This window comes from Apium graveolens, chromosome 4 (genome assembly GCF_009905375.1).
Source record: "Apium graveolens cultivar Ventura chromosome 4, ASM990537v1, whole genome shotgun sequence".
Lineage (NCBI taxonomy): Eukaryota > Viridiplantae > Streptophyta > Magnoliopsida > Apiales > Apiaceae > Apium > Apium graveolens.
In genome coordinates this window covers 127089190-127100427 of record NC_133650.1, presented here as the reverse complement: position 1 = coordinate 127100427, position 11238 = coordinate 127089190, and the positions used below count along the sequence as shown (strand labels likewise).

At 29.6% G+C, this 11238-nt stretch overlaps 1 protein-coding gene across 1 annotated transcript; it reads right to left on the bottom strand.

Annotated features, from left to right (window-relative positions):
* Positions 1-8538: 8538 nt before the first annotated feature.
* LOC141719601 (1-aminocyclopropane-1-carboxylate synthase 3-like) lies at positions 8539-10518 on the bottom strand. Its single transcript, XM_074521981.1, has 3 exons — positions 10107-10518; positions 9825-9985; positions 8539-9706 (listed from the first exon to the last, which is right to left on the bottom strand). The coding sequence occupies exons 1-3, from the start codon at positions 10383-10385 to the stop codon at positions 8737-8739; spliced, it is 1410 nt and encodes a 469-aa protein (XP_074378082.1). The 5' UTR covers positions 10386-10518; the 3' UTR covers positions 8539-8736.
* Positions 10519-11238: the final 720 nt, after the last annotated feature.

Sequence of the window (11238 nt, the reverse complement as noted above, 5' to 3'; positions counted from 1 at the left end):
TTATCGGAAGAGTTTATTGAGCTCGAACTTGAACGAAACGAATGAGTTTAACGAACAATTCTGTTCATTCACGACCCTAAATAATATTTAAGGTCCGAAGTAAATTTTTGTTTGAATTGGCCTGGCCTTCAATTTCTTTTTGCTAAGCGGTTGGCCTACAGTTTATACACTGTGGTTTAATTTTAGAAACTTAAATCGAATGTCCGGTATTCCGGTTGTCCAATTTATACACTCTGTTTGGATGTTTCGGTTCGGATTCAATTTCGATGAAAATTTGATGAAATTTAAATTAAGATCGGATAAAATTCGGTTCGAAAATTTTAGATCATAACTTTTCATTTTTGCAATTTGTGATACTTTAAAAAAAATCATATAAAATGTAATATTTTTAATATAATATAATATATTTTTACAAGATAATGATTAAATAATTATATTATCATTAAATTATTTTAAGTATGAATTTTACTTATTTCGGGTCATATTCGGTTATAAAAATATATTAATAAATTTTAATTGGTTCCAAATTATAACTAAATCTAGTATTTCGGATCATTCACAGTTAAGCAAAAAAAAAAACTTGGTTTGGATAATTTTCGGAGAAGTTAAAATTAATTTTCAGATATTTGTCAGATTAAATAATTCAGATCTCGTATCGGATCTCAGTTTCATGTTTCATAAATTTCGCCGTTTTTCAGGTACAGCCACATTTTAACTAGGTCTACGTCTCACCTGAAATTAATTTTTTTAAAAACAACAGTATATATTGTTCGAACTCTTTGCCTTCGAACTAAATTGAACATAATAATTAACTTACTTTGTTCAAATTTCAAGTATCTATTGAGCCCATTGAATTTTAACATCTAAAAAGTCCTAGTTTTGTTTTCTTTTATGAATGGAGCCAATGTTTTCTTTTATGAATGGAGCCAAGCTAAACAAATTCATCCAAAAGTTTGTTATCTCTCGTTAAATTAAAATTTTAGCTTGAAACGTAAATGTGGAAACCTGACTTCTTGTAAAATTTTACTGAAATGATCAAATATCATACTCATTACAACTTGAACACTTACAAACAAAAATCACCAAAGTTTATGGCGATATCTACCATTGCAATAACTTAATCATCCACATTAAATTTTTGAAACAACAAAAATTAATCAGTATTATCACCCATTGTCATAGACCGTGACCTGAAGATGTTGCTATAGCCTAGCTATAGTAAAGACAATGTATGGGACGTGGGGTAGTGGTGTTAATGTGAAAGTATGTGTATATGTTGTTTACATAATACTGAAGTATCTATTTACGTGTCATGTTCTTTTGGCCAACCTTGTCTTGCTCACGGTAAACATCAGGAAAGAAATAGCATACCATGATGCCCATCAATTGAAGCACGGGCTAGAGAATGGAAAGAAACCCTAAATTCTCTAACCCCATTCCATTGCTTTAATTGTCCAGGGGTTCTCTGTTCCCTTGCTTCCATGTGCTTCTGTGGACTTGTTCATGTGAAACCCACATGACATCCCCTCCCCATGACATCTTATCATCACTAATTACTTCTTATGATTGAAAAGTATATGATTATGTTTGAGATTTTCCAATATCACCTTATGATTTTAGAGAAACTAGTATTGATTATCACACGGACTACGATCTTCGATACTATCCGAACTCCCTTTAGACAGTAATCTCGGTTTTGAATTTTCCCACCTCCGGTATTTAAATATATTTATGTTGTTATCAGTTTGGTGATTTATGTTATTAGCACATGATTTGACGGAGACTTTCGAAGAGTACATGATATTGAATATCATGTTGGGGCTTTACTCGGTTACTTTTCCTCCGTTAAATTTTCTAGTCAATATCTAAGACATTTAAAATACGCCCGAAATGACATATTATCTATGTTCTTACCAACTAGAATTGACCATGTAACTGAAAGCACTGATTAAGTAGTATGTCTTTGCATTTGGCCTTAGTTATTGTCGAATTAAGCGTGTGATTAGGGTAGTAAAGTTGCCTACTTAAAGTGATATTTTGTGGTAAGTGTCCAATGTTTGTCAAGAAACAATACAAAAAAGGGATTCTAATCATGTCTAAAATTTGTCTTCTGTGTCTCCTAGTAAAGCCATTTTGTTAGTTCCATGTCTGTTGACTTTAATTAGTTTGATTTTATGTCCTAGATTTCTTCTTTTTACCTTATTTTCTCAAGCAAATCGTTGCTACATTGGGGCGAGCAAAGCTCCAATTTGATTCGGCATATTTAGATTATATTTCCTTGTTTTCTCTCCATATTTAATTTCCTTAGCTTTGGGCAGCCAGCTCAGGACCACATTCGGTAAGAGTCCTCAGAAGAAACAAAGATGGAACACCACAAAAGATATCGACAATCTCTGTGTAGATATGATACAATTTAACAACTGTAAGTTTGTATTATTTATAAAATAGGCATAAGTAGCTGGATAAATGCTGGTCCTTCTGCAACTTTCCGCTCTTTTTTTTAATATATATATAATTCATAAGCTAACAAATTTATTTATTTTCAATAAATCGATCTCTGACGAGCAAGAAATGAATTTCAAATTTGAGGTCACCGAGAAAAAGAACTTATTATTAAACTATCTAAGAGTATCTCAAATGTTACAAAATCATTGGTTAAAATTTCATGTGGCATTTCACATATATTATTATATTATTATAGAGATTATGAAAATATTATGCGCTCCAATGTTACAAAATCAGCTAAAATATTAGCCAGTTACATAATGTTGGTCATATATGTTAAACCTCCGATATGTCAAATCAGTTGTTATCATGTTGAAATAAAATATTTTATTTATAATAAACAGAAATAATAACAATATACTATTTTTAAAATATACCCAATTAATATAGTTAATTCCGCTGAAATACAATCTCTTGCTGATTAGTAAAATTTAGATAATTAATATTTTAAATTATGTATCCAATCATTGTAGCCAATAATCATCCAAGATGCTCTAATAAACATAATTTGATTTTCATCAACTTTAAAAACTGGTATCTCGTTACAAGAAATAAGGGCTTTTTTCTATATTAATTTTCTACAAAATATTTCCTAGCGTTATTAACAGCTACATTTATAAAAGGCTTGCCATTTCACTATTAGTAGTTGCAAAAATCAAGGTAGGTTTTAAGCACATGGATACAGTCAAACAAAAATATAAAATTCGACCGAAATGCCCACTGTTTATAGGATTATGAACTTAACAAAACAGAACTTTAGTAATGTCATTTATATATTCATAAATCAAAGAAAAAGTTGTGTGGAAGCTCTAACCTCACATGCAAGGATCATGTAGGATTGCAAAAGCTATTAGCCGCATATCATGGAGATCATATACTATTTTATATAATCGGTATTATAAGCATATATACGCACAAAAAATATAGTTAGGCAGTCTACCAATATATAGAGGACATAAACTATCGCAACAAAATAATGCTTCTTTATACCATTATGTATAGGTCCTCTTCCCCAACCCCTTCCGTAATAATCATTGCGGAAGGTCCTTCCGCAATGAATAACGAAAACAGATAAATTTTATTTTATTTAATTAACAATTTTTATTTGATTAAAACTCAAAAATAGATATAACCGATATAATTTCAAGCGATTAAAATAGACAAAATTTCTTATTCTTCTCCTTTCACAAGTAAATTTATATTATTTTTATTTTTTTATAATTTTTTAAAGTAATTAAACTTGAAAATTTGAATTAAGTGATAAAAAAAGAAAATAAAATATTTTAAAAAAATTTCAGGAAAATTGTAGGAAAATAAAAACTTTGAGAAAAAAATATTGTAATTTTTTTTGACTAAATTTATATTAATTTTAATTTTTAATGATTTTTGAAGTAATTTAAATATGAAAATTAGAGTAAGTACTGAAAAAATAAAAAATAAAAAATATTTTCAAAAAATTCCAGAAAAATAATGTACAAATTATTTTTTTAGAAAATTAGCAGTGTAATTTTTTTGACCAAATTTATATTATTTTTAATTTTTTATAAATTTTTTAAGTAATTTATATTTGAAAATTCGAAAAAGTAGGTTGGTAAGAAGACATTTAATGCTCCTTCCGCAATAATATGAAAATTAGAGTAAGTAATGAAAAAATAGAAAATAAAAAATATTTTCAAAAAATTCCAGAAAAATAATGTACAAATTATTTTTTTAGAAAATAAGCACTGTAATTTTTTTGACCAAATTTATATTATTTTTCATTTTTTATAAATTTTTTAAGTAATATATATTTGAAAATTCAAAAAAGTAGGTTGGTAAGAATACATTTAATGCTAGTTCCGCAATGATTCATTGCGGAAGGAGGTAGGTGAAGTTGCCTTTAATACTTCCGCAATAAATCATTGCGGAAGGAGTAGTCAATTTTTCAACCAACCAACGCACTACTGACGCGCGAATTTTTGAAAAAAAATTCTCTCCTTCCGCAATGAATCATTGCGGAAGCAGTTATTTTTTTTTCTTTTTCTCTAAATAAATATTTTTGTGTCCCAAAAAAAAATTTTAAAATTTTAAAATTCATTATAAATTTGATATCCCTTGTTGATTTTATATAAATTTTTGATATCATTTTATAAAAAAATTTGAACATAAATATTGTTGATTAGACCTTCTATTTTTGGTAAAATAAGTACACTAAAAAAAATTAACAAATATAATATTAATTTTAGAATAATTTATTTATGATATAAAGTCCGGTTAGAAGAAAATAATATACAATTATGTATCAAAATATTTTAACACATCATAACCACGAATAAAGTACTTTGAGTGTAAATTCTATCATTTTTTTCAAAATAAAAAATTTTGTACATTTAAATTTGAAATATAAATATGAATATATATATATATATTCAAATATAATAAATTAAATATTTATAAAGTGGGCTTCTTATGTTCACATTTATATCTTTCGAAAAGTATTTTATAAATTTAGTAAAAATATATTTCATTAAATAATACAATGTTAATAATTTTTATTAAATATTACTCATTTAATTATTACTATTATACATTATTTTGAGAAACGTGTACCCGTCATGATTTTTGATTCATAAACTCTTAGTCTCATGAGTTTACGAATCAGAAACCTTCTCGGATAAACGTTTCTCGAAATAATTTAATAGTAATAAATATAAAATAAATATTATTATATTTAAATTATAATTTTATTATTCAGTAATACATATTTTTACTTAATTTATGAAATACTTAATTTTATTATAATTAAATTATTTAATATTGACAACAAAATTTAAATATAATACAAGGATGATATATTTATTTATTTTAAAATAATTAAAGAAGGAAATAACTTCCGCAATGAATCATTGCGGAAGTATACGTGGCTTCCGCAATGAATCATTGCGGAAGTCCACGTGGCTTCCGGAATGAATCATTGCGGATCCCTTGCTGGTTCACCAGCAACCAGCAGCCCAGAATCAACTATGGCTGTGGAACTTTTGTCATTATGTATTTAATAGTTGTTTTTCGCAGATGGAGCCCCGCGTATAATAATTTAAATATTAAAAGCTACTCCATCCGTTCCAACGACATATATATATGCACTATTTATACGTATTTTGTGGTTTTCATAAAATATAGTTTCACAATATTTTCCCTAATTTTTTTAATAAAAGTTTTAACATAAAACCTTTATTCAAAAAAAATATATTATGAAATTATACCTTAAATGATTATAAAAAGCGTGCCAAAAAGTGATGTATAGAATTTAACAGCAGAGAGAAAGTAATAATAAGATGAAATCCCGCTCAATCTATACTAAACTGTAATAACCAAACAGGGGTATAATTTGTAGTTTGGTTAACCCTATTTTTTGTTATCCCTTTCGATCATGACCGTCATATCTCTTAACCAAATGATCATAACTGTTAGATCCGAATACTAAAAAAAATACACCAACCAAGTTTACTGGTTCGAATCCCGCCAACAACAAATATTTATATTATTATTTATAAAATTAAAAATAAATTTCTAGTTTCGAATCCTGCCAATAACAAACGTTTATATTAATATTTATAAAAAAATATACTAACCAAGTTCACAAGTTCAGAGGTTTGAACCCCACCAATATCAAACATTTAATTATTATTTATAAATAAGGTTAGTGGTTCAAATTTCATCAACCATATACTATTTTATACTATACTATTTGATTTAACTTAAAGTTATACACAATCAAATTATAATTATATTATTATTAATTTACATATTTAATTATTTATATTAGAATTTCAATAAAATCATATAAAATAAAATAAAAATCTAGATATTAACGAAACCCGTGCATCGCACGGGTTTTAATCTAGTATAATCTAGCTACTGAAAGCTAATAAGAATACCAATAAATAATATTATTATTCAAAATTACGGTGATACTATAAACATAAACTAACATTATGTCTCGTACATAATCATTCATACCAACCTCTCTTTATAAATAGCATTTTATTAGGAGTGCGTAACATTTTACTAGACGTCCCCGGTAACTTCGTCCATATGGACTAATTTTAATTATTTAATAGCTAAATTTGTAAAAATTTAATTTTTTTTACTTTAAAATTATCAATAATTTACCTTTATTTGACATTGTAAGTTATACTTTGAAACCGGCCTCTTGCGACCTTAACATACGTTTACTTAGAAGAAACTCTACCCTAATTTTTGCGTACTTGCTCACGATTGATCAAACTGTAATTTATACTTTATGTTTGTAAATGACCTTATACTTCATTTTGACCAATGAAATAGGGCAAACGATCATTCTAAGAGCATATATTACTCCAACGGTCACACCAAATTGCATCATTCCGAAACCCTAATATAAAAAAATACATGCATTTATGCTTTTGACTTCCGTGATTATGACAATGTTAAAATTATATGAACCTAAATTGTTGCTTCATGTTCGGCTAAGAGGATCAACATATATGTAGATAGTCAAAACAAGTTAAATGCTTACAAGAGTCAAGTTGACAAATCACTTCAATTTTTAACAAAGAAACCGGCCAAAGTTCTCGTCGGCAACATGCATGTCTCACCTCCCACCTGCGTATACTCCCGATCCCCGCCTCCAATCCGGTTTCTACATGCCAAACTACCAAGATAACTTAATTATCCCCTATATATAGAGAAGAAAAAAAATATGCACATTACATATTTACTTTTCATGTGTACATGTTATATTTTAATTTTTTTTTCTTCTTCTTTTTATATATTCTAATCTAACTTATCTTTTTAAAACATATTATGATCAACATTATTATTATTAAATTCCTAATTTCTGAAATTACAAGTATAACATTAACCAAAAATTTTAAAAAACAATGTGACATGCTTAACACTTTTTTAGATTAATTTTCTTTTCAAATATAATTTTAGTGAAAAAACATTCTTTAAATTCAATATATATATATATATTTTAAGTTTAAATTTTAATAAATTTAATTCAAAAAAAAAGATATATATTATACGTATGTCATACAAATTTTAATATATTAAATTACAATATTTTAAACAACTTTAAAGAAAATGTACACAAATAAAAAATTAACAGACACTTAATAATAAAAAATAAAATACAGTATACATGCAAAATAGTTAGAGAAAATGTATAAATTTTACTGGACATACAATAATACATGCTAAATATATAAAATTTTGGAGTAGAAAAAGTAAATAATATAAAAAATAGTAGACCACAATGCATACTGTGTTCAAATATAATCTAATGTGTTATAATAATTAGAGAACATAACATTAATAAGAATATAAATAAACTTAATTATAGAGCACATATACAAAAATATTGAAAAATAATAATAAAAACACGTATAAAAAATTTATAAAAAGTACAAAATAAAAGATAGAGGGAACAACAAAATTAGTAAATGATGTAAAAAGTTAGGTGTAAACATCATTATTGAGTCTGAATTGTTTATGCGTGAAGAACTTGTACTGTTATGTTATATATACGCGTACCTATCAAAATTAGTTATTTAGTTATTTTAATAAATAAGTTATTCACTGAATCTGACCCTATATATATATATATATAACTTTTCTCTATATATATATTATATTCAATTAATACGCCTTTTTATGGAGATGATTATTAAGTAATCCTTCATGAAAATTATAATTGCATGCACTATTAAAAATTTATACTTTCACCTGCGAAATTTTCAAGCAGATATTGATAATAATTAATGGCATTTACACAGTACTCAGAGGGAATGTAGATAAAATGACATGAAATACCTTAAGCAATGTGATTTGAGAGCAGTTTTTTATTTACATATAATTGTAAAAGTTGGAGGAAATAAATTTCTAATTTTGATGAACAATGGATTAGTTATGAAAATATACATCGGATTATCCAAACTAAACGAAGAATTTAAGAATTGATACTAAGCTTTGCATGTAGCTCGACAGAGACTAGCTATAGAAATTATAAGCTTGTAGAAAAGTGATTAAAATATGGTAAGAAAACAATTGTAGGTATACAAGGTAATTAACTAGATGCCACTGCTAATCCACAAGGATTGAGTGAACTCTCTGTATGTACGTATACATAAATTACAAAAGAATGTAACTCAATCATATCTTGATGAGATAAAAAAAAAATTAAAAGTAGATATTGTGCATGCACGCCGACTATCGTTCGCTGGTTTCCCGGCCAAACGATAAACGAAAAACCCACTTGGTGAATGATTTTCTTTTAGAATTCTTGTTTGATTGTTCTTGACTCTTGTTTTCGTTGATTGTCTTGATGGTAGCTTCAGCGAAGATTTTGATGCGTTGGATTGCTAGGTTTAGTGTTTCCTCTGACATATTTGCAAAGCACACACGAAACCAGCCAGGTTCGGTGCAATGACAAGATGATCCAGGTGATATATTTAATCCAACGTTGTAAACAATATCCTTCCAAAGTTCCATTTCTGCCTCAAAGGTGTTGGAGCTCAAGAGATGTCTCATGTCCACCCAACAGAACAAGCTTGCGTTGCTCTTTAGGCAGCTGATTCCGGCTTCTAGAAGACCCGAGACCATCATATCGTGTCGTTGCTTAAGTCTCTTTTGATTTTCGGAAATGTAGTTTTGTGTGAACTCTTTGTCAGATAGCATAGCAGAGAGAAGATATTGAGTTTGTGACGAAACCAATCCAAAGCTTGACATTTTTGTGGCTGCTGATACAACCATGTCATCGTTAGAGTAAATTGCTCCAACTCGAAAACCCGGTAGACCGAGATCTTTGGAAAGGCTGTACACAATGTGAATTCTTTCCCACACTTCAGTATTGGTCAAGTTTCTGTTTTTTAGTACCTCCATGATGCTAATGAAACCTGGTGAATCAAAAACAGTACCTGAATAGATTTCGTCGCTGATTAAGTGAATGCGTTTGGCTTGAATGAAGTCAACAAGGAGGTTGAGCTCCTTGAGGGTCAATGTTGTGCCTAGTGGATTCGAAGGGTTGGTAACCAAGACTCCTTTTACTCTGAGGTCCAGTTTATGTGCTTGCTTATAGGCCTCTTCTAAAGCCGATTCAGTGATTTCGAAGCCATTGGAGCTAGTGCAATGTATGGGTACAATCTCAACTCCAGTTCTCCACTTGAGATCTCTATCAAATCTGCATAATATTTAAAAAAAAAAATAATTAGCAACTTGCTTGATGCTTAAGGAACATGTGTCCATAGGGTAGTTGCAATTTGCAAATAAAAATTAAAGGCAAGGGGTGTCGTGCATACCCAGGATAGTAGGGGGTGGGAAGCAGGAACGCGTCGCCCGGTTCAGCCAAGCAGAACATGAGTGTCTCGTTAGCCGAGGTTGCACCAGCAGTAAGAACTAGGTTGTTTGGATTAAAAGTAACTTTGTTTCCTCTAATTTCGGACATGAAATCGACTAATGCCTGTAACAAATTGAGGGTAAGAGAACAATTAGTACTTAATACATACTAAATGTTTGTATTTCTAGTTAAATTTTGAACCCAGTTGCTATAGTAGTAAAACACTAAATAGTGAATTGCTTACATTTTTGAAAGCGGGAAGACCATGGTAATCCTGAAATAAAGCGAGTTCTCTGAAAATGGAGTCTCCGTCTCTCTTGAAGCTGGCTGCGTCTGGGTTGGCTTTGAGCCAAGACTCAAGGAGATCAAATGAGAGCTGATTCTCGGCAAGACCCATTTGAATGATTCCATTGGGATTTCGGGTTTCATCATAAGGATTCTTCTCGTACTCTTGCCATCCTAGGAAATACGAAGAATCTTGGCCGTGAGAGTTACACATGGCTTTCTTTGCTAGCATCTTCATTTTTTTGTGGTTTAATATTTTTCTCAATAAATATGTGAACCACAAATATTGCAGAGAGAGAGAGGGGGGGGGGAGATTTCTAGTGTTGGGTAGAAGGAGAAAAGTGTAGGGGGGAGAGAGATATTTGAATGATTTTTGTTGTGATGAAATGTGTTGGTAAAGATGGGGTATATATAGCAGAATTATGCCAACTCAGCATGAGTGTAAACGATTAATCTCGGATATATATGTTTAGAGCCATTATAGTATTGCTTATTAGTGACATGATTAAACTATGAAATACATTAATCTTGGTGAACGAACAACACACGCGCTTGACCTACACAATACTGGAGAACACTCATTCTACTACTAAATCAGGCCGCGTTGTCCAAATCATTCTACAGTAGTTTCTATTCTCTTGTTCTCATTCCTATTCCATCATCATTTTACTGCTTGTCTTACTTGTTTACATATCTTTCTCCTATTCTTTTGCTTCTTTTTTTACATTTACGTGTCTTCTTCTCTCTTTTTTTTTGGCAAAAAACTACTAAATTGTCATGCATAAAATGAAAACAATAGCGCGTATTAAGATCATGCAAATTAAAGATGATGAGTAAAACAAATTGGGAAGCAAAAACAAAAATTAAGAAAGCAAAATTAAAACAGAGAGAGAGAGAGAGAGAGGAAAGGTTAATTAGGGGGGGAGAGCAAGGGCAATTGCCGACAGGAAATCGTGAAGGGTTTAGAACATACCATGGGGAGGATGAAGAGCTAACTTAGCCCATCAAATTTTGGACCCAGGGTCCATGGTCCATATGTTCCCAACCTCCCCCGTGTCCCATCTCCGCCTTCATGTCGGCCACAATGTGCG

Excerpts from the sequence above, each read along its gene's own strand:
- LOC141719601 (XM_074521981.1), bottom strand. The coding sequence starts at position 10,385 with ATGAAGATGCTAGCAAAGAAAGCCATGTGTAACTCTCACGGCCAAGAT. Across the intron at positions 9,986-10,106 it reads GTCTTCCCGCTTTCAAAAAT|GCATTAGTCGATTTCATGTC; the intron begins GTAAGCAATTCA and ends AATTTGTTACAG. Across the intron at positions 9,707-9,824 it reads CCCACCCCCTACTATCCTGG|ATTTGATAGAGATCTCAAGT; the intron begins GTATGCACGACA and ends AATATTATGCAG.